A 25,489-nucleotide genomic window follows, 5' to 3' on the forward strand; every position below is an offset into this window, starting at 1 on the left:
AGAAATGGACAAGTTCTTAGAAAGGTATAACCTTCCAAGACTGAACCAGGAAGAAATAGAAAATATGAACAGACCAATCACAAGTAATGAAATTGAAACTGATTAAAAATCTTCCAACAAACAAAAGTCCAGGAACAGAAGGCTTCACAGGTGAATTCTATCAATTATTTCAAGAAGAGGTAACACCTATCCTTCTCAAACTCTTCCAAAATATTGCAGAGGAAGGAACAGTCCCAAACTCATTCTATGAGGCCACCATCACCCTGATACCCAAACCAGACAAAGATACTACAAAAATAGAAAATTATAGACCAATATCACTAATGAATAGAGATGCAAACATCCTCAACAAAATACTAGCAAACATAATCCAACAACACATTAAAAGGATCATACACGATGATCACGTGGGATTTATCCCAGGGATGCAATGATTCTTCAATATATGCAAATCAATCAATGTGATACACCATATTAACAAATTGAAGAACAAAAACCATATGGTCATCTAAATAGATGCAGTAAAAGCTTCTGACAAAATTCAACACCATTTATGATAAAAACTCTCCATAAAGTGGGCATAGAGGGAACCTACCTCAACATATTAAAGGTCATATATGACAAACCCACAGCAAACATCATTCTCAATGGTGAAAAACTGAAAGCATTTCCTCTAAGATCAGGAACAAGACAAGGATGTACACTCTCGTCACTATTGTTCAACATCGTTTTGGAAGTCTTAGCCACAGCAATCAGAGAAGAAAAAGAAATAAAAGGAATACAAATTGGAAAAGAAGAAGTAAAACTGTCACTGTTTGCAGATGACCTGATACTATACATAGAGAATCCTAGAAATGCCACCAGAAAACTACCAGAGGTAATCAATGAATTTGGCAAAGTTGCAGAATACAAAATTAATGCACAGAAATCTCTTGCATTCCTATACACTAATGATGAAAAATCTGAAAGAGAAATTAAGGAAACACTCCCATTTACCACTGCAACAAAAAGATTAAAATATCTAGGAATAAACTTACCAAGGGAGACAAAAGACCTCTATGCAGAAAACTATAAGACACTGATGGAAGAAAATAAAGATGATACCAACAGATGGAGAGATATACCATGTTCTTGGATTGGAAGAATCAATATTGTGAAAATGGCTATACTACCCAAAGCAATCTACAGATTCAATGCAATCCCTATCAAATTACCAATGGTATTTTTTGCGGAACTAGAACAAAAAAACCTTAAAATTTGTATGGAGACAGTAAAGACCCCGAATAGCCAAAGCAGTCTTGAGGGGAAAAAAACGGAGCTGGAGGAATCAGACTCCCTGACTCAGACTATACTACAAAGCTACAGTAATGAAGACAATATGGTACTAGCACAAAAGAAATATAGATCAATAGAACAGGATAGAAAGCCCAGAGATAAACCCACGCACCTATGGTCAACTAATCTATGACAAAGGAGGCAAGGATATACAATGGAGAACAGACAGTCTCTTCAATAAGTGTGCTGAGAAAACTGGACAGCTACATGTAAAAGAATGAAATTAGAACAATCCCTAACACCATACACAAAAATAAACTCAAAATCGATTAGAGACCTAAATGTAAGTCTGGATGCTATAAAACTCTTAGAGGAAAACATAGTAAGAACTCTCTTTGACATAAATCACAGCAAGATCTTTTTTGATCCACCTCCTAGAGTAAAGGGAATAAAAACAAAAATAAACAAATGGGACTTAATGAAACTTCAAAGCTTTTGTATAGCAAAGGAAACCATAAACAAGATGAAAAGACAACCCTCAGAATGGGAGAGAATATTTGCAAATGAATCAACAGACAAAGGATTAGTCTCCAAAATATTAAACAGCTCATGCAGCTCAATATTAAAAAACAAACAACCCAATCCAAAAATGGGCAGAATACCTAAACAGACATTTCTCCAAAGAAGACATGCAGATGGCCAAGAAGCACATGAAAAGCTGCTCAACATCACTAATTATTAGAGAAATGCAAATCAAAACTACAATGAGGTATCACCTCACACCAGTTAGAGTGGGCATCCTCAGAAAATCTACAAACAACAAATGCTGGAGAGGGTGTGGAGAAAAGGGAACCCTCTTGCACTGTTGGTGGGAATGTAAGTTGATACGGCCAGTATGGAGAACAATATGGAGGTTCCTTAAAAAACTAAAAGTAGAATTACCATATGATCCAGCAATTCCACTGCTGGGCATATACCCAGAGAAAACCGTAATTCAAAAAGACACATGCACCTCAATATTCTTTGCAGCACTGCTTACAATAACCAGGTCATGGAAGCAACCTTAATGCCCATCGATAGATGAATGGATAAAGAAGATGCGGTGGGCTTCCCTGCTGGTGCAGTGGTTGAGAGTCTGCCTGCCGATGCAGGGGACACGGGCTTGTGCCCCATTCCGGGAAGATCCCGCATGCCACAGAGCGGCTGGGCACGTGAGCCATTGCCGCTGAGCCTGCACGTCCAGAGCCTGTGCTCCACAATGGGAGGGGCCGCAGCGGTGAGAGGCCCACCTACCGCAAAAAAAAAAAAAAAAGATGTGGTACATATATACAATGGAATATTACTCAACCATAAAAAGGAAAGATATTGGGTCATTTGTTGAGATGTGGATGGATCTAGAGACTGTCATACAGAATGAAGTAAGTCAGAAAGAGAAAAACAAATATCATATATTAACACATATATGTGGAACCTAGAAAAATGGTACAGATGAACCGGTTTGCAGGGCAGAAATAGAGACACAGATGTAGAGAACAAACGTATGGACACCAAGGGGGGAACGCGGGGGCAGGGTGGGAGTGGGGGTTTGATGAATTGGAGGATTGGGATTGACATGTATACACTGATGTGTATAAAATTGATGACTAATAATAAATTAAATAAAATTCAAAAAAAGAAGACAAGGGACTGTTGTAGATTAAAAAGAGATGAAAGAGATTTAACCTTGTGTGATTAGCCTTTATTGATTCCTGGTTTAAAAAAATTTTTTAAGTTATTTAGGGACCATTGATAAAATTTGGAAGCATATTAGATAGTATTAAGAATGCTTTCTGTATTAATTATAAAGTTAATTTCTTTATGAATCAACTTTTTTAGCTATTTGTTTATTTAGCAATTAAAGGATAAACATACTAAGACAAATAGTTTCAACAAATGTTTTTGAAATAAGTTTATAACTTACCTTTATGGCTTTTATAAATCAGTAAAAAAGATGAACACTTTGTGAATAAAATAGTCAAAGGACATGAAATCCCAAATCATGAAAGAAGAAGTAAAATGATCAGAAAATTTGTGGAAACATTTCTAAGTTTCTTGGTAATCAAAGAAATGCAAATTAGATCACCAAATATTGAAAAAATTGATGAAATCTAAATATTATCATAAATGGCTGGTAGGGAACATAAATTAGTTTAATCTTGATGGATGTCTATTTAGCAATATAAAAACATTGAAAATATTCCTACCTTTCATATAGTGCCTCTTGGCCATTTGTACGTCTCCTTTTGAGAAGTGTTTCAGCATTACTTGTCATAGCGAAATGCAAATCAAAACCACAATGAGATATCACCTTACATCTGTTACTATGACTATTATTAAATGACAAAATATACCAACTATTGATGAAGATGGGGAAAATGGGAACACTTGAACACTATTAGTGAGAAAGTAAATTGGTACAGCAATTATGGAAAACAGTATGGAGGTTCCTCAAAAAATTAAACAAAGAACTACCATATGATCCAGCAATCCCACTTCTGGGTATATATATATCTAAGAGAAATGAGATCCAGTATATCAAAGAAATATCTGCCATCCATGTTCACTGCAGCATTATTTATAATAGCCATGACATGGAAATAACCTAATTGTCCATGGATGGATGAACAAATAAAGAAAATGTGACATATGATATTTATTTAGGGACTTCCCTTGTGGTCCTTGCCTTACAACGCAAGGGACTCAGGTTTGATCCCTGGTCAGGGAACTAAGATCCCACATGCTGCGGGGCAACTAAGCCCGCACCCCACAACTACTAAGCTCATGCACCTCAACTAAAGAGCCTGCATGCTACAAACTACAGAGCCCACACGCTCTGAAACCTGCATGCCACAATTAGAGAAGAGAAAATCTGCACACCACAATTAGGAAGAAGCCCAAGCGCCACAACGAAGAACCTGCAGGCCGCAACGAAAAATCCCGCACACCTCAATGAAGATCCCCGTGCTGCAACTAAGACAACGCAGCCAAAAATAAATAAAATAAATAATCTTAAAAAAATTTTATTTATCACACATATGCCATATATACATATATATAATGGAATATCATTCAGCATTAAAAAAGAAGGAAATTCTGTCATTTACCACAACACTGATGAACCTAGAGGACATTACGTTAAGTAGAATCAGCCAGACACAGAAAGACAAATACTGCATGATCTCGTCTATATGTGGAATCTAAACAAATTGAACTTATAAAAGGAAAGAGTAGGATGGTAGTTGCCAGCGGCCGTGGAGTGAGGGAAATGGGAAGATGTTGGCCAATGGCTACAGAGTTTAATTTATGCAGGATGAATAAATTCTGAAAATCCCTTGTACAGCATGACGACTACAGTTAACAATACTGTATTTGTGACCTTGAAATTTGCTAAGAGAGTAGATCTTAAATATTCCCACCACACAGGCACACAAATGGTAACAATGTGAGATGATGGATATATTAATTAGGTTGATTGTGGTAACCATTTCATAAATGTATACATATATCAAAACATCACATTGTACACCTTACATATATATAATTTTGGTCAATTATGCCTCAATAAAGCTGTAAAAAATATTCCCACCTTTCATTCAGAAATTCCAATTGTAGTGACTTATCCCAAGGAAACAGTCATGCATTTTTTCAAAGATTTGTGGATGTTTTCCTTAAAAAGGAATTCTGTGGGTATATTAACATGGAAAAGTGTTCACAATGTATTATTCTTAAAGCAGCTTACAAAATACTAGTTATGATATGATCCCATTCATTCTAAACTTATGAATTTTATATTTATATATTCACTAAGGAAAACTTATGAAAAATACAGTAAATTACTATGTGGAATCATGGGTGACGTTTTTGTCTTCCTTAAAGTTAATTTTCAAAGATTCTAGGATGAGTATGTGTTAATTTCTTATTAAGGAAAAAGTGTTACCCTTAAAAGAGTGACCTATTGGGTAGCTTTGCCAGTCTTTTCAGAAAAGTGTTTTCTACTTCCTTTTGCTACACAGAAAAGTGTCCAAACCCTACTTGATTGTAGCTCCTGCTGTATTTCTGTCTGATCTAACTCTGTATCGGTAAGTGTGAAGTACTTTCTCACACATTATCTCCACAAAACCCTATGAAAGCATTTGAAATAAGTCTGATCTCATACTTTTATAATTAAACAAAGAGAAGGTCATAGGCATGAACTGCCTTCTTTCCTTGTGTCAGAGGAGAGGGGTGGGGACTGGGGGATTAGGGCTCCTGACTTTTCCGCAGATCCTCAGGAGTTGTTTTTTTAAGCAGTTATCTAAGAAATGCATCTTGCTAACAAAGCCGATTGTGACTAGTTTGTTATTTTCAGGGATTGACTCATGAAACCAGTATGACTATACCGTTTACTGAACATCACCTTGAAAAGAACCTAAATATTCCATTCTGCATGAATTTCAAAATGAGATAATTTTTGTTGTTTAGAAATAATTTCAGACTTATAAAAAAAGTTGCAAAAATATAGTGCAAAGAATACCTGCATACCCATTGTAAATATTTTATTCACTCGTAAATATTTTACCCTATTTGCTTTATCATTATTATGTACATGTCATTATATATATGATTATTTTCTGAACCATTTGAGGGTAAGTTGCACACATCATGGCCCTTTATGCCTAAATATTTCAGTGTATATTTCCTAAGAATAGGGCTACTCCACATAACCACAGTATAGTTACCAACTTCATAAATGTACAGTGAAACAAGAATCATCTAATCTATCATCCATAGTCCATTTTAGTCAGTTGACTTAATACTGTCTTTTACAGCATTTTCTCTTCCAGTGCAAGCTCCACTCTAGGTCAGGTATTGCATTTAGTTGCCATGTCTCTTTAGCTTCCATTAATCTGGGATATTTCTATAAACTATTTTGGGTCTTTTATGACATTTCCATTTCTGAAGAATATAGCCCTCCCTTTTTAGTAGAATGTCTTAGCCTGCTCAGGCTGCCACCCAACAACTACCATAGGCAGAATGCTGAAACAACAGAAATTTATTTCTCACAGTTTTGGAGGCTGGAAGTCCAAAATCAGGGTGCTGGCATGGTTGGGTTCTGGTGAGAACCCTCTTCCTGGCTTGCATATGGCTCCCTTCTCCCTGTGTCCTTACATGGCAGAGAGACAGAACAAACTCTCTAGTGACTTTACTGATAAGGGCACTAATCTCATCAGACCAGGGTCCCACCCTCATGACCTCATCTAACCCTAATTATCTTCCAAAGGCCTCATCTCCAAATACCAAAACCTTGTGGGTTAGGGCTTCAACATATGAATTTTGAGAGTAAACATTCAGACCATAAATAGAACATTCCTCATTTTGTAAAACAAACACACTTATAAATATATTAAACATGAAGCAGCCTAAACCTATCAAAATAGTATTTTTAAAGCAATTAAACCAGAATAAAATCATATCAGCAATTTCTCAAAGCAAATGCTCACTGAAATGATATTTTATTTTATTGAAACCCCAGTTATTACTACCTTGTCTCTGTATCGGGATTTCCATTTATTTGTTACCATCGTTCTAGAATGTGACCCCTTTTGCCAACACAATACTAAAATAGACAAAGATTACTCTCTACAGAAACATACTTTGTCTTTAGGATGTTTATGGGAGTCAGCCTATATCAGAACAATAGAGTGTGCTTCAATTCATTTTCAGACATCAAGTATCAGAAAAAGTATTTCAGATCAACACTTGGCTAATAAGACCAAAGGGATTTTTTTCCATGCAGCTTCTGATCTTTTTTAAATCAGCATCATACAGTGTGTTTTGCTGCAATTTTTTGTGAAACATTGCATCTTTCTTTTCTCTTGTTATATATTAAGCAATTAATATTGAATTAATTAGTCCATTACATATTAGCATACTATTCTTTGTAGTTAATCTAAAATCCTTCACTTTTTAAATTTTAGGACAATTTTTCAAGTCTTCCAATTAAATATCATCTGGTTCACAAATAGTTTCTTTTTAAAATGTATTTGTTAACCTGACATCCTCATATTAAGTTTACCAGTGTACACAAACAGTATCAGGTTAGCGTACCATCTCCATGTCTGATATCTTACAAACTTGACCTTTTCTCCTTAATCAGAATCTGGATATGCACCTTTGTCAAATATTTTTGAAAAATCAATGCATCTCTTCATCTCTTATCTACAAAATTCATTTTCCTTATTTTTAAGGTATATCTTAAAGCAAATTACCTCCACACTCAATAAACTATGCTTTTGATGATCACAAAATGTTGATAATGTGGTCTAATGTAAAAAGTGTATCCCCTGAATAACAGTTCCCCAAATGATATTTTAAAATATACATATTAGGAAAATTATCTTTTTTATTTTTAACTCCTTTTTCTTCTATCAATTCTGATTATTTTTCCTAAGCAATATTTTCTGAATAGCCTTCCAAAATTCATTCAGTTTTCAGCCTATATTAGCTACTTCTGACATATTTTTGATTATTTGGCCTTTCAAGTAGAATGTATATTACTGCATTTCAGGGGTTTTTCCTTTTTCTTTTTCTTTTCCTTTCTACTCCCCCACCCTTTTTTTTTTTTTTTTTTTTTTTGCCTTTGCACTAATTTCTCAACAAAGCAGAATTTTCTTTGCTTTTGTAAAACAAAAGTTTTAAAATATAACTGGCCTAATATGCCTAACACATCTTCATTTTTAATTTCTTCTACACATGAAGCAATTATGTGATCTGATTCAACATAATCAGTAATCAGAATTTCTTCTTTGCAGTCTACAACAAATTCTTACACCTGGGTCTGAATTTAAATTGAAGATTTTTATGGACTTTTAAATGTTGCTTTTTCCTTTCTAAGGTGTCTGTTGATGGTTTTATCTATTTGGAGGCTTTTGATTCTGTTTTGAAGTAAGATGGTCATGGTATAGTGGTAAATGCTCAGATAATCTTAAATCAGGGTATTTTTGTTTCAAGTCTCATATTGTTCAAAGAAAAATAAATGATCAGGATTCACTTTTTTTCCTCTCCTAATGATGGCTTCCATGGAAGAATCAATGTCAAATTCAAACCTGCAAACATAACACTTTAATGCTAGTTCTTACATTAATGAATCTCTGGTGTTTTTGTTTTTTACCCTTTTTATCTTCTCTTTTTGGAGTTTCACAGTTAATCTTACAGATGACCTAGTATTACTTGAATTTGTAGACCTTCCTTTCTTCCTTCCTTCCTCTCCTTCCTCCCTTCCTTCCTCCCTTCCTTCCTTCCTCCCCTTGCTCCCTTCCTTCCTCCCCTTCCTCCCTTCTTTCCTTCCTTCCTTCCTTCCGTGGAAAAGGTTGTCCATGCATAATGTACCACCAGCACAAGTAACCACGATGTTTACTTGACTTGGCCTTCTAAGAAATTATAACCAGGATTTACTCTGCTATTGTAGTGTAAAAGCAATACTTCTCAGGAATCTACAGATAAAGTCCTGCTGAAAATGATAACAAGCTTAAATTGTAAAACACAAAGAACCCAGCAAAGGTAAGAATAACATGCAAAATAAACAGTAGGATTTTAACTCTCCAAGAACTTTAGTTAATAGCATTACCTGATAATGACTTAGAGTATGCATGTCTTAAATCATAATAAAGGCACAAAAGAAGAATTAAAAACACGGGACAAAAGAGGGTATGTAGAAAGACCAACTATATTTGGAGAAGAACTCACTCCAGACATGAAAAATATGATCCTTAAAATGAAAATCTAATGGATAGATGATAACAGCTAAAAAGAGTTAACTGGAAGATGGATCTAAGGAAAATGCTGAGAATGCAACAGAGAAAAGTACAGAAAATATAAAAGAGGGGTTAAGAAGACATGAAGACTAAAATGAGACAGTCCAACATATTTCTAATAAGAGTATCAGAAAGAGAAAATAGAATGGAATGATACAACAGGACCCAAGGAAAAAGGAAGACCTTAAGAGCAGCCAGCGAGAAAAGGCATTACCTACAGAGGAACTACAATTAAACTGAAAGCAAGTTTCTCCACAACAAAAATTGAGGCCAGATGCCAATGGAATAAAATGTGTAGCAGATAATAGGCACACACACACACAAAAATGAGCAAAAAACCTTGCTACACCTCTCAGTGGACTGTTTTCTTATGAACTGAATGAGCTTCATATATTATAAAAACATCTTTGTCCATTTTACTCAGTGCAATCACTGGTTGCATCTTTCTCTTGTTTTTTGTTTGTTTTTTTTTTGCGGTACGCGGGCCTCTCACTGTTGTGGCCTCTCCCGTTGTGGAGCACAGGCTCCGGACGTGCAGGCTCAGTGGCCATGGCTCACGGGCCCAGCCGCTCCACGGCATGTGGGATCTTCCCGGACCAGGGCACGAACCCGTGTCCCCTGCATTGGCAGGCGGACTCTCAACCACTGCGCCACCAGGGAAGCCCTTTCTCTTGTTTTAATACTAGTTTAGTTTTTATACAGGCGAAACTGTTAGTCTTACTAAAATTGTTTTAAACCCTTGAACAAGAAACTGTAGTAAAAATGCAGAAATATTTTAATGCTTATTAAAAAAATACAATGGAAAAAATTGTACTGAAATTCTAGGGGATACAAATTAGAAAAAAAAAGGAGTATATAAAATTAGTAGGGACTATTGCCAGAAATAAAGAAATACATTGCATGGGATTTATAGCAAAGACTTCAGCCTAAAATAGACAAAGGGCATAAACACACAATTGGAATAAGCAGACATGAAGGAAAAGATTCAACTCTGCTAGTAGATGATAAAGCACATGGTAAAATAATATATAGAATCTTACACAGTGTAAATTAGCAAAATGTCAAAAAATAATTACATCCAGGTTTGGTAGTTCTGCAGTGAAATTGGTATACTTATATAATGCTGGAGGCATTGAAATTTAGATTTACATAAAATTAAAAATTCAGGAAGGACTGGGAGTTTGGGAATAACAGCTGTAAACTATTATATATAGGATGGATAAACAACAAGGTCCTACTGTGTAGCACAGGGAACTGTATTCAATATCCTGTGATGAACCATAATGGAAAAGAATATGAAAAAGAACGTATATATATGTATAACTGAATCACTTTGCTGTACAGCAGAAACTAACACAACATTGTAAATCAATTATACATCAATAAAATTTTTTAAAAGCTAAAAATTCAGTTCCTCAGTCACATTAGCCTATTTCAGGGGCTCAGCAGCCACGTGAAGCGAGTAGCTACCACACTGCTCAGCGCAGAAGACTATTTCCATCATTTCAGGGAGGTCTGCTGAACAATGCTGCTCTGGAGGACAGATATTTGGGGGGTTTTTTTGGTTTTTTTTTTTTTTTTTTTTTTTTTTGCGGTATGCGGGCCTCTCACTGTTGTGGCCTCTCCCGTTGCGGAGCACAGGCTCTGGACGCGCAGGCTCAGCGGCCATGGCTCACGGGCCCAGCTGCTCCGCGGCATGTGGGATCTTCCCAGACCGGGGCACGAACCCGAGTCCCCTGCATCAGCAGGCGGACTCTCAACCACTGAGCCACCAGGGAAGCCCTGACATTTGGGGGTTTTTAACCCTCATTACCATGTTGAAATTATTTAAAATGGGAAAATGTTTACGATAGGGTGATAAGTTAAAAGAAATATAAAATTGGCCTACAATTATTTTAACTGAGTAAAAGCAAATACTCAGATAGTCAAAGTTTAGAAAATTTGTCACTAAAGTTAACTTAGATACATTAAGATGTGGGATTTAGGCATAATTTGTTTTTCATCTAAAAATGATTTTAACTTTGTCATAATACTATTTTCTCATTTTCAGAGAGCAAACAAATATAATATTGCTTGATGCTTGGGGAAATTGCCTTACAACTTCTGACTCTGTTTTCTAAGTCTTTCTCTTGGCTCCATGTAGACTGGGTGATTATTTTTCTTTATCCTTGCTATTATTTTTGACATTGTTCCTTTCTGGTAGAACACTGCATGCTTGACATAAAAAAATCCGTGTGTGCTTCTGTGTGTGTGTGCGTATGTAAAAGCAAGGATAGAATGGTGAAAAAAGATAAACAATCAAGATTTGTATCCTTAATTACACGACATGTTTAAATTGCAACCGAAATTGCCTTTCATAATTTACAGTCGAGGGAAATGAATGTGTGTGTATCACTCAGAGACTTCACATATTCATGTTGGGAAATGTAACTTAAGCACACACTAGTCAAAGTAATCAACTTGGAAAAGGAATGACATTCTTCACAAAGAGTAGCCGCACTGTTTATAAAAAATAAAAACAAGATAAAGAGAAATGTAGTGTAAAAATTAAATAGAAATTAATTCCTGTCCACCCAAACCCCTGGGAAAGAATGGGCTCTATTCCATGTTTCACTGCAGCTTTAGCAGCCAACATGCATAACCTTCCACCATGAAATGTAGTTAAGTCCCCACACAGAACTGTCCCCATTGGTCCTTTCCCTCTGTCTTCATGTCAGCCAGGCTTCTATTATTCTTCCATTTCCTGCCTGGATCAACTTTTCCAGTTTCCCTGTTACACTCCACTGAAGGATGTTTCCCACCCTTGTGCAAGTGCTCTTTGCAGCAGGTCCAGAGAACACAAGCAGGATTTTTACCTTTCACGAAGCCAGAGAGGAGCTGTCTTTACTTTGCACTGAGACTACAGGCCCCATCCATGCTGCAGCCTCACGACCTTCAAGCAGTTTTCATCAGCTGTAGGCACATTTGGTTTCTGTTATGAGTCTCTGGAATATTAGTAGTGTGAGCTGGAACATACTTTTGTGCATTCCCTGCCTTTCCCACTGGCTTCCAAATGAGCACCCCTGTAAGGGATTTGTTCAGAGCAGGAGGTAGAGGTTATCATCCTTGCCCTTGCCCGAACAGTGTCACTTTCCAGTCATCTCAGCATCTGGGGGCTCTTCATTAACTCATATACTAATTTGTAAAGTCGGTGTCACTGCATTTCCTTTGGTTTGCAATAAGATGTCAGTTTGTATTAAGAGTGTTGCAATGTGAGTTCAAAGACAAGAAATGAAAGAAGGCCAAAATGAAGCAAAACTTTTAAAACAAGCCGCTTTTAAAATTAGGATAAAGCCTTGCCCAGTAAAACCTGGAGAGCAAACTAAATAGGATTTGCAACTTGAATGCTCACCGTCCAGGAGGCCTCTCAGAAGAATCTGCCAAGCCATACTTGGCTTCTCAGGGGTGCCTGCCATGTGGGATGTTGTATCACTGCGGTCCTGGAACCTCCCATGGTCTTCCATCTGCTTAAGTTTGAGCTAAGGTGTTGGTTTGGATTTACTTACTAAGATTTCCTTAATGTGTATCTGGAATGTTATCTGAAAACATTTTTCTCTCTTTGTGCGTGGAACATACTTGGATTCCATGCAGCGACTCTTTTGCTTAATGAAATCATCTCTGTGGCTGTGTGTTATGATTTGGGGGTTCTCCATAGGGTCGTCTGCTTTAAATGTCAGCCTTTCTACTGGCCACCATTATTGCTTCTTTCCTTTGGATGCTGCATACCTTCCCTAAGGGGTAAGGCTGTATTAGGCTAACCTGTTGTATCTCTGAGGGTGTTTCCTAGATCAGCTGGGAACTTATTAGAAATCAAATGATCAGGCCACAGCCCAGAATCTAGGGATGGAGCCCAGCATACTATGGTTTAACAAGACTTTCAAGTGATTCTAATGCACATTAAAGTTTGAGAACCTCTGATCTTAGCCTGTGGGCTTCAAACGGTGTACAAGATGATTGAAAGAAAATATTATAACTTTATATTTTATGGTCTCTTTTTCTAATTCCTATTTTTTTACATTTTAATATGCCCAATATGTTAATATCATTATATATGTATGGTTTATCAACAAATACGTGTATAGTAGGAGTGCATACTTAATTTTTTTATGGATAGGGATGCATGATACACAAAGTATGAAGACTACTTGTCTAAGTAGAACATTTTAAAACTCTTACGGTCTAAGTCAGCTGAGCCATTAGCCACCAACAATGTCATATATTTGCATTAATATATTTATCTCACTGCTCACTTCTAAAATGCTTTGCAAATAACCTATAGTGTTTATTCCTCCTCTTGTGCAGAGAACTCTCACATTTATAATAAAGTGGTAAAAAGAGCGCTCTGCATTGCATGCTGGAGACTTCTCCCTCTCGGTAGGCAAAAGAGAGAATAGTGACGGCCCATGAACAGCATCAAGGGCACCTCCCCACTCCCCACTCAATCCATTCATGTTTGTGCATCAGAAAAGGGCACAAAAAGCCAGAAAGAGAACTCCATACCCAATATTTAATACACCCTTTCCCCACTCTCATTGCTCTGCTTAGATGGAGGGACCCCTGGGGGCTTAGCGGACACACTGTCCTCACTGGCAGTCTTCCCCACTCCCCCTACATACACCAGCTTGCACTAGCCTGGCGTGCATCCTGTGTTATACACTTATGCTCCCTTAGTGTTATGCATTTCCCTGAGCCAGGCAGAAAATATCACTGTGCACTTATTATAAATGGAAAAACTGAAGAACTAGGAGTAGGGCCAACTTAAGCTACAATAATTAAGGGGCCTCAACAAAGAAAAAGTAGAAAAAAAGTTATTTCATTCCTAGCACAATATTTTGCATAAAGTATGCTCTCAATAACTATGCATGAGATGAGTGACAAAGATATAAATACAGTTCAGTTCTTGAGCACTCAGTTCTGGTAATATTACAGAGCACTTAAAATCATAAATTCAGGGCTTCCCTGATGGCGCAGTGGTTGAGAGTCCGCCTGCCGATGCAGGGGACACGGGTTCGTGCCCCGGTCTGGGAAGATCCCACATGCCGCAGAGAGGTTAGGCCCATGAACCATGGCCACTGAGCCTGAGCATCCGGAGCCTGTGCTCCACAACAGGAAAGGCCACAACACTCAGAGGCCCGCGAACCGCAAAAATAAAATAAAATAAAATAAAAGCATAAATTTAGGTTTGAGTCTTATCACTGTGTTTACAATTAGTTTGACCTTGAGCAAGTTCCTTAACCTTTCTTAAACTTCATTTCCTTCAATCGGTAAGTTAAGGATAAGGACAGTAACTACTTCACAGATTCATTGGGAGAATTAAATGAGATGTAAGTGCTTGGCATGGTATCTGGCACCTAGTAAACTCCCATGAAATGTTCTTTTTATTGCACTTTGCTAATGCTGAATCAAATGCCAAGAAATAATAAAGCGAGTTCCTACCCTCAAGTCCTGTGACAGTGAAGCCCACGACCCTTTTTGTTTTTTCCTAGCTAAAGGCTAATGATCTTACATAACTCATACTATTTTGAAAATCAGAAGTAATGCCTCTGTTGGAGAGACTGACCTAAAGATTTGCTAATCACTCTCTCCTGCCCATATGTCTGTCTGCTTGGAAGAGCTATTTCTGTTCTTGAGCTAACTACTGGCAGGGGTGCAGAGTCCTTTCATTCTGTTTCACCTAATGGCACATTATACTTTACCATTAAGAAAGAAAAAAAAGTTATATGCAGATCTCCATGTTGGAGCCATTAAGGTGAAAACCCAATGGCAGTAAAATGATACCACATCAAGGAAGAAACAAAGGACTGCAAGTTTTCTGTCACTGTTCAGAAAAACTAATGTCTTAGGGGAGACTACAATATGTTATCATCAAATAAAAACACCATAGGATAAGAATGGGAGTTTCCATGAACTCTTAAAAAAGGACTCCAGAAAAAGTGACGCTTTCCTTTTTTATTTTTCCAGATTTTCCCTTTGTTAATAGCAGGAAATCAATAAATATTATTTGAATTAATAATTAAATAGGAAAAAAAAGCCTGTAACAAAGTTGTAAAGATGTCTAGGCATTACAGGCAGAATTGCCTCCCTGGAATACTTCTCCCATCCATTTGTACTTGTTATGACCATATAATTCCCATCTATTATTTCACTTAAATCTTTTCAATAATGCTATGAATCAGGTATGACTATCCTAATTCAGTTTTTGAGGCACTGAGAGGTTCAGAAAGTTGCCCGAGATCACACAGTTATAAGTAATGAAATCAAGATCTAAACCCAGAACTGTTTGATGCAGGACCACTTATGCTTTATATGGAGGTTGGAAGGCGGCCTTTATGTTAGTATTTTTTCTTTCTTTGAGAAAATGTGAGCTACTGCTGTAAAACGGGCTGTCCCCCTCAGGTAGTCAGATTACCGTTGCTTCCTTCACTGACTTGACCACTCTGAAGGTACTAGCCTTGCCCCTTTGGGAACACTACATGAAACACTTGGACTCATACATGGTCAGCCTTGAGCGTTCAGTTTGATTCATTTAAAGAAACATGGATTGAGAGCCTTCAGTGAACCATGCACTCTGCTAGGTGCTTGGGGAACAGAAGTAATGGATAAAACTTCCTGTTCTTGGGGATATTAATCTGGAAGGAAATATACCAAAACATTAATAATGGATACCTCTGGTATTAGTATAAGTCATCCTTTCCTTTTTTTTACTTATCTACATAAAATGTCTGTTAATATGTATTATTTTTATAAAACAGCTTAAAGAAAAAAAAAGAAGGCTGCAAGAAAGGAAATTCTTAAGAAACCAATCTCTAATTGTGAAATGGAGCTGGTGATGGCAGAACCAAGCACTGTAATTCCAGCCTCAGCTTCTTCATATCATGTAGGCGCTATTTTTTAAGGCTGCCTTGGGGAACTGTTTAATTGAGAATGTACTATGTACCAGACAATCGTTAAGTGTTGGAGGTTATGGAGATAAATAAGATAAACTTTCTGGCCTCAAGGAATTTATAGTCCAGTGAAAAAAACTCATGGTAGTATATGATATTTTCCATGTGTACAGATACTGGTCTCTTCGGTTTGCATAAAGCTTTTTCCTTTTTGTAGAAAATAGCTGTTACATCTGTCTTAGAAACGCACATTCACATATTGGCATGAAGTGTCATCTTTTGAGAGTTATGCAAAAAATACAAATTATCATTGCATGCCAATAGAAAGACAGAATAACACGAGAGAATCCCATTAGGTATAATATCTGAAGAACTTCTAGCATTGGACAGGAGTCTGAAGTTGGAAAAGTAGACTGCAAAATGTTAAAAAAGTTCTAACTCTTCTCAAGATCCTTCAAGTAAACTGAAAAATGAGGCAGAGAGCTAAACTGGCAGCACTGAAGCTCTGGCTCATAGGAGGAGCTATATGTATTTGCCATTATTATTTATATGATAAACAGATGCCATCTTTCTACCCTTTTCCTAAACGCTCCCCAAAGAGCCTTCCTGGTTTAATCGCTTTGTGAGGCTAAAAATAAAACAAAAGAAAGAATTTCAGGTCTGTGTGAGCTATATTTTGGACTCTCATGATGTTTTGTCACCCCTCAGGCCATCACTCTAGATAAACAGTCTCTCACATATAAGAGGAAGCCACAACCACAATGGATTTGACAATTAGTTACTCTATAACTATACCTATTAGTATATGTAACTATACTGAATTGTCATCATTAGATATTAAAGTATTGATCAACATTTTGTGCCATCCAGTTAAATGAGACGAGGAAATTTCTTTCTCTTTTAATCAAAAACTCTCTTTTGGATTAATTGAATGAGTTAAATTTGGTCAGCCCAGTTACCTCAGGTTGCTTTAAAGTCATGTCATTGTTCTGGCAATATTAATGAAGCCTGTAGCTTTAGCTAAAGAAAAATATAGCATCACCTAGCTTAATGACATAATTAAGAATGAGGAGCTAGGGCTTCCCTGGTGGCGCAGTGGTTGAGACTCTGCCTGCCGATGCAGGGGACACGGGTTCGTGCCCCGGTCCGGGAAGATCCCACATGCCGTGGAGCAGCTGGGCCCGTGAGCCATGGCCGCTGAGCCTGCGCATCCGGAGCCTGTGCTCCACAACGGGAGAGGCCACAACAGTGAGAGGCCCGCATACCACAAAAAAAAAGAATGAGGAGCTAAATGCCATTTAGATAAACCAACAGTTTAATATGTTGAACCCTAAAATTCCAGTGGATAAAATCAGGAATTAACCAGTTGCTGCAATTAATGACCCAGACTTTGAATATAATGAAAATTAATGAGCTGAATTCCTTCCAGTGTAACACATGATCACTGAATGATAACTGATCTTTGAAGATCATTGCTACCAGGTGAAAACAATAAGCATTAGAGGTTGAAAATCTTGATTTTTGAGGCAAAAAAGATTTTCTAATTAAAATGTGGAAACATATATGTACTTCTTTAATTTAAATATAAATGTAAATATGTATATACATATATATTTAAAAATAAGCTGATCCTAGCTACAGTCAGTGGGATAGGGCTGGTTGTCGCCATGTAACCACCAGGGTGCTGATTGTCATCTCAGCAAAGATTTAAGAATCTATGACTCAGACTCCACCAGCCACAGGCTTCCATCTGCTAGCTGTAAGAATCACAAGACCTGGAGAGCCAAGGCTTAAAGAGCTGTTTGCAGACCCCACATAAGTCCCAACTAGAGACCATAAAGAGAAAAACATTGAGAAAATCAGAGGGAAAAATGGAAAGGCCAAAATACTCTCAAGCCAAAAAGGATGGAAGGTTGGGCGAAGAAGCCAAGACAGAATAAGATATTTTATTCTGGAAATGGAAGGAATAGTACCTTGTAAATGTTAGTTTTCTCCTGATCAATAAGCATGAGTTTCAGGTATCAAGAAAAAAAAGTTATGATGTTCAGCCCATTAACTCCTTCAACCTCAGATGCCCTGGGATATGCCCAAAAAGGCCCTTCAGCATCACAAAGGTCACCACCTACTCCCAGCTCTCCTCAGTAATGCCTTAAACAGTAATATTTAAGATGAATAAAAGATGATTTACAATTCAATAGTAATATTTTTAGTCTTATTTCATTGTAAGTATCACAGTGTCAGGAAACTGATGGCTATTGATTTTTTGAAAGTGTTTAAATATGTTTAAATATAGGTTTTACTCTTTAAATAGGAAAAAAAATGAACAAGGTGCTTGGTAATGCTACCCATTATTTATCAACCTCTCAACTGGGTCATGGGGAAATGTCAAAGGTCCTGCCAGAGGGCAAACCAAAACAACAGGGAGATGAAGACCAGAATACAGCCCTAAATCATAAAAGGTGTGGTCCCTCTGAGGCCTGTTGCTTTGCAAAAGGTATCCAAAGTAGCTACCAAAAGACAATTCTGTTGCACTACAGGTTTTACTCTGCTGTTAAAAGTCAACTTTCATTTCTGACTGAACCCGAATAGCACCAGGGCAGAGTTTGATCCAGGCTCGTGTTCAGTAGCCAGGAAAGTCTCCAAGCCATATGTTCCCATGAAACTGACATGCAGTGAAGTGAGGGGATTACTGCAATTACTTCTGCAAAGGCTCCTGGGGGAACCAAACTTGCTATGACTCTCTATGAAGAAAATACAGGAGGTTGCCACTTAAAACACAAGTTTCATAAAAATTCACTAAAAGGAAGATTATGAGAAAATTGGAGACAAAAGAGAGAGTCAACTATTATTATATAAAGATACCTTGAAAAATTTCTTGTTTCTGTTCTTCTGCTTAACTGGGCTCCTCTATCTATTGCAGGGCTTATTTTGTTATGAAAGAATATAGTCATTTAGTAGGTACCTGCCATCTGTTCTGTGTTTATGAACTTGCATAGACCCTGTAATTACATTTAAGAATTTGAAACCTAAACTAATAACTGGGTCTCACACACGCACATGCACACAGACACACACACTTGTGCCCTCTCTGCCCTCTGATTATTCACTGATTATGTAAACTCATGGAGCCTCCTTGAGAAATCTCTTGCATGAAACCGTATGAAGGCTGGGCTCTGAAGCCTTCACTGAATTTGGCACAGAATTAGGATATATCCTTCTATAAGTGGAATCTATCATAGAGGAAACCACTGGGGGTATTTGAAGAGATATCCCGGAGATCACTATCCTCCCTAGCTATTTGTTCTGAAAAATAAATCAAAGAATATCATCCCTTTCCCTCATCCCATTTGGTTCCCTGAGTCTTTCCTTGCTATTTGGCTTAACAGCCAACAACAGAGGTGGCTCTGAGAAGAACGACTTGGATATATTTTCTGCAACAGGAGTTCTGGTTTCCATCTCTGCTAGCTGACAACCCCCAAGTGTTTATCTGTCATCACCAAAGTCTGTGAAATGCTGAGTGGTTGTCAATGGGGTCACACCTTTCTTTCTCAGCCTAAGGGTATGTTTATTTAACCAAAGTCTCCTTCAGCTCCATATATGGTAGCTGTAAACAAATAATGTTTTAGAATGGCAGAGAAGTGTTAACACTAAAGATTATACACAACCATAAGGCTTGTGCATAAGATTATACACAACTTTGATGTATTTAGATGGATTGCAGCCAACTTCTAACAATCCTTCACAGTTTTTACTTGTTTTCCCATACATGATCTCATTTGATCCTTGCACCAACCTTGAGATACTTTGGTCGTGAATAGTTGTTATGCCTATTTCACAGCTGAGGAAACTGAGTCTTGGAGAACTTAACGTGGTTTTCCTCCAATCACAATTCTACACAGCAAAGTCTATATTTAGAGCTAAGTTTTCTGACTCCGGAACCCATTTTCCTTTTATTATGTCTTTCTGCCTTCATCTAAATATATAAACCACTGCATTAGGGACAGACTTTCAAAATAACAAACATTTTGCTGGTTTTTAAGAAGCTATTAGCAGCTGCACAAAACACCAAGTCTGGCAAGCTTGGCAAAAGAGCAGACAGATGCAGGGCCAAGGAATTTCATAACCAAAATCCCCAGTAGGCTAGCCCCTGAACTTGACCTTACTAGTCATAAAGATTACCAGTTGTTTTGTTCAATTTATGCCAAGTTATACTTGCTTTACCACACATTTATCTGTATGTTCATCCCTCTATCCCTCCGCAATCTGTATTATTTTTCTGAAGTTGCAGACATCAGGACACTTTACACCTAAACAGTTTGGCATTCTTATCTTTAAGTGGAGTTCAATATTTGCCTATGGTTCTTTTTTTTAAATTTCATTTATTTATTATGCCTCAATTGAAAGGGTTGAAAAGGATAAAGGAGAGGAAATACAATATGTAAAATAAAAATGCTTATAACTTAATTTAAAGTCATCTTAACAACAACTTCCGTGTGAACATGCTTTAAAACATCTTAATACAAAATTAAGGAATAAGTGTTTTGTAATATACTGAAAATCTCTCTGACTACAATTTTCTCTTTCTTTCTTTACACTTAAGTAATACTGAGATTTATCAGTATTGTTCTGTGCATAAGAAGTTTACTCCTTTTAATTATTGAGTATTATCCTATTGTAGGAATATTCTAGTTTCTTTTTTTTTAATTGAAATATAGTTGATGTATGATATTCTAGTTTCTTTATCCACTTCCCTCTTGACAGACACCCAGGCTATTTCTAGTTTTTAGTTATTCTAAATAAAACTACTATGAACACTCTTAAAAAGATACTTTTATGAATAGGTTTTCATTTCTCTTGGGTAAATACCTGGAAGTGGAATTGCCAGGTCATAGGGAGGTATATGTTTAGTTTTATAAGAAACTTCCAGAACTTTTTTCAAAGGCGTTCTACCATTTTAACTCCTACCAACAATGTACGAGTTGTTGTTCCATATCATCATCATTTGGCATTGTCAGTCTTTTTAATTTTAGTCTTTCTGGTGGGTGTTCATCATATTACTTTTGAATTACAAAGTAAGAATATTCACATTAGAGAGCATTTCCATTATCAAGGGATGACTTAGGCAATGTCTGTGTTCATGTCCCCCTATTACTACACCAGTGCAGGTCTCTTAAGTCCTAATATTAAGACATTAAATCCTGTTTCTCATCCTTAAAGAGTTGATTGAAAGATTCATAACTTGGCAGTTATTTTAAAAGTTTTTGGATTCAACTTGAGCTCTAAATCACTGAAATATTGTCAAAGTTAATTTTTAGGTTGTTTTTCTATTAATACTTAGGCTTTCAAATTAATCAAAATGATCAGGTTAGCTCCTGACTTCTGCTTAACAGAAAAATAAATAAATAATCACACCTAAGCCACTAACTTATGAAATTTCTTTCACTGAATTAAATGAGCATCACCTCAGGGTGACTCTCATAGACCTCAACTGGATTAATAAGAGTAAATCATTTTAGACTAAGCATCAGTCACACATGGTAAAGTTACCTCTAAGTTAAGTTGCTTCAGTTCCTGGAGTAAGTATGTAGGCCTAATTTTGTTTCAATGTGAAATCTCCCCTAGGCCTTATGTCTTATCCCTAGGAAGTTTCAAGTTTCCACGTTGCTGTTTTCTTGACTTGTCCTCCATTCTCCAGGCTCTGATTCTTGCTCACTTGTTACAAAAATAACCTAAATGCTCTTAATTCTTCTCAAAAATGTATTTCAGCCCACTTATCATATTAGACGTATTATAACGCATTCAGCAATTTTTCTTTTAATGAACTTTTAGTAGTCAGTAGTAGTAATACAGCTTAGAGTAATACAGCTTAAAGTGGGAGAAATAAATTGTACAAGACTTGAGGCTATTGTAGCCTAGTCAAGGCATTGGGAAACACTAACACAAAAGATAACTTGCCCATTGCTCTTTGACTAGTTTCTTTCTTTCTCTATACTTCAATTTTCCAAGATGTTAAAGGATAATATATGAGCATATGTAAGAATTTTTTAACCAGAAAATTTATAACGCAACTTTAGCATCAATTAATTTCTGTTAGGCTGATTTGGCGGCATCCATTCAGTTTCCTCCCATAACATGTAAGAAGGGCAAAATGGTTCCATAGTTTAGAGAATCTCCATTGGTTACAGAGGCATTAAGAAGCTGGCGCCCAAGGAAATGATAGGAGTTAGGCATTTTAATCTCTGTTCTGACATGCCTTTTTTCAAAAGCACTTAATACATTGCTTTGTCTCTCACAGTCCAGCTGTAAAATAATATATTGGCTCTAAAGATTTGTTAATACAGTAATCATTTGTTTAAATTACACAAAATGTCATATATATGAAGTTTGCATATTTTTGGAACTAAGCCACAAAACACATATTTTGTACTTCTGAAAATAAGAATACTCCATGGTTTGGAATGATACTGTACTGGCTAATTGCCCCATTCACCAAATGTACAATACATACCACAGACTCTTTATAGTTTTTTTTTTAATCTGCATATGAGCCACTAGGGCCAATGTTATGCGTAGGTGAAAATAAGCAGCTATGATGGAGATGATGACGCAGCACAGAAAAGACCTGCCTGCTTTAATATATTTTCCCTCTAGCCTGTCTTTGGGATAAGACATTACCTTCAGATTTTTCTATCAAAATCAATGTATTAGCAGGTAATATACCAGGATCACTTTTTATTATGTGAACCACTGATGCCCATTATTCCTTCACAGTCTAGCAGGGCCATGAGAAGAGGGGAGGGGACAGACGCAGAGACATTTTGAAAGGCTGAAGATGATATGAAATAATGAGATGTGTGTGTGTGTGGCAGAGGGATGGGGGAGAACTCCAGCGAGCAGGAGGATAGCTTGAGGGTGGAAAGCACCTGGGGGAAGAAGCTCTGCAAGAAAATCTGGGACTTTTGCCAAAGATATACTTGATTCCAGTGTTGGCCTAGGGCTGGACCCATGAGACACAGATGAGAAAGTAATGTAGGCTCTTATTTTTCAGATAAAGCCAAATTTTGCATATAAGCTCTTTTGAGGTCCTTTGTTCTGACACAGGAAAGACATAGAATAACTTTGCAGGCATCATTCATACTCAGGCAAAGAATTCTGCATTTTCCTGTGTTATATAAGCCATATTATTGAATAATGCTGGCTCATCTACTAAATAACTATTCAAAATGTAAACTTATTATCATTGTAAAGTGCTATGTAAATACAAATTCTTTATAGTGTGATTCCAGAACTTAAATAAAAATGAAGCCACCGTTTTTTTTCTGATAATATCACCTGACATTTTGCCACTGACCACTTTACAAAGGAATCAAATCCAAATGCTGCATTGTTTGGTCAGATTTCATTGCATTTTAAATGAATGGAGATAAAAATAAAGATAACACATTAGGACATTTGACAGAGTTCCCTTTTAGACTTCTTTCATTTCTAATCTATCTCTAAATTGTATTCCTTTTGTTTAGTTTGCTTATTCAATGCATGCTATTTTACCTACATATAAAAAAAAGTGTTCTGTCAACAACTAATTTCTCTCTTAAAAAGTGATCACTCCATGTTTTATCATATTCACATTTGTTTGCTTTACCACAGTTAATAGAGAAAGGCTCAAGTACTTTATAATAAATTTTAGAGCATAAATTCAGTATTTATTTAGGCTTAGATTGTTAAGCAAAATTATTAGAATTTTATTACTTTTCTTTTTTCATAAATTTTTCATTTTTTCACTAAAAACACTTAGCCTTTGAAAAATTAACCATAGCAAACAATAAAGGATGTCCTTTAGACTGAGACAAAAGACTGATAAAAATAATTTGTATCTTGGCTCTCTAACCATATTATGCTAGGGCCTTAATATTAAAAAGCTATCTTCTAACTGGTAACTGAATAGCTCTTCGTTAGTTTCTCTAAAAATAAGAGTTTTTAATCTCTTCTTGCAAGCTAGGATAGTCTTATGGTTTAAATATATTTTGGAAGTTTGTTCCAACAGTTAAATTGAAAATGTCTGATATTTTCAATTACTTAAAACATTTATGATTGTAAGCTCCTAGCAGAAATCTTTTGCTGAAGGGGAAAAATATTAAGAGCTGTTATTCAGAAAGACACTTATGTAAGAACTGTGACCTTGGTTATTGGTTTGAAAGCAAGAAGTCCTATATTTTAGACCCAAGGCTTTAGAAATCTTTAGTGGGCATTTCCCCCTCTCAGAGCTGAGACAAATGGCTGATGAGTGAAATCTTGAGAATGTTCACAGCTTTTTTCTTTCATTGTGTTGCAGCCCAGAAGGTGGTGAGATCCATCCAGAAATCTGTCGGCTCTACATTCAGCTGCAATGCTGCTTAGAAATGTACACAACAGAGATGCTAAAATCCATATGTCTGCTGGGGTCTCTTCAATTTCATAGAAAAGGTATCTTCATTTAATATATTGCCATAAACACTGAGAAATGTTAAACAAAACCTCATCTTTTGCAAAGGCCTATATGTACCATTTGTCTATCTACACACAATTGGAATGGACATAAATGTTCAGGAAATGTTTGATATAAATGAATAAAAGAAGTCTATATCAGTACTATCAAAGTACATAAGAACATTGACCATCTTGAATAGAAATTGTGGTAGAAACAATTCTCAAATTTATTATTTTACCACTTGTGAACATGACTTTGGCTAGAATCAGCATGGGCAGCAAAAATATATAATGATCTTCCTAGGGTAGAAAATGCTATCCAAGATTACTGCTATTTCCCTAAATGTATTTGGTTGCAAGACGACAAATTACAAGTTGTGTCCCAAAGATTTTAAAATAGGGGGAACTCAACAAACAAAATCTCATTCCCTGGTTTAAGCTATAAAGAGACTATATTGGCTTAAATGAATGAAACCTCTAGAGGCAGCAGTGGCTTCAGCATGGCTTGATCAGACTTCTGATTCCCATTCTGAGTGATGTTCTGCCTTCTGGTGGGGGGAGGGCGGGGGGGGTGACTTTACCCTCAAGCTGCCCTTCCCCCACATTTTCAAACTGATTCTAACAGTTTCAGTCATCACATATGCATACAGAGAGAATTTCTCCCATTATAGACTAGCAAATGTTCTGAGCTTCGTTCTAACTGGACCAGGTCAGACCACTTGTCTACACTTGAACCAATCACGGTAGCCAAGGGGATGGAATTAAACTGATTGGTTTAGGCAATCAAGGCCCATTCCTGGAGCTAGGAGAGGAGTCAACCCCACCCAACCAGTGGCTACTGAATAAAGGGACAGGGTGGAATGGAATGGATGCTGGGGAGGAAGCCAAAAGTTTCTGTCACTGGAGGATTCAATCTATATTTTCTTTGCTGATTCACTGAACAATAATTTTTGGGAGCCTCCTGAATGCAAACATTTTGTGCTTGAGGTCAAG

General features: G+C 36.8%; 1 protein-coding gene across 2 annotated transcripts in view; it reads left to right on the forward strand.

The window, feature by feature from the left end:
* The window catches only part of RGS7BP (regulator of G protein signaling 7 binding protein), a gene marked incomplete at both ends in the record, with an annotated part of 117,416 nt that overhangs the window by 52,102 nt on the left and 39,825 nt on the right, over window positions 1-25,489 (forward strand). The window contains one exon of one of the 2 annotated variants that reach the window (XM_081233935.1): window positions 24,363-24,493. In XM_081233935.1, coding sequence (XP_081090061.1) covers window positions 24,363-24,493 — 131 coding nt within the window. Of the gene's footprint in view, window positions 1-24,362; window positions 24,494-25,489 lie in introns of those variants that run through there. The other variant, XM_081233936.1, reaches the window with a different exon arrangement.

Source organism: Mesoplodon bidens (assembly GCF_964165515.1).
Source record: "Mesoplodon bidens genome assembly, chromosome: 4".
In the NCBI taxonomy this organism is placed as follows: Eukaryota; Metazoa; Chordata; class Mammalia; order Artiodactyla; family Ziphiidae; genus Mesoplodon; species Mesoplodon bidens.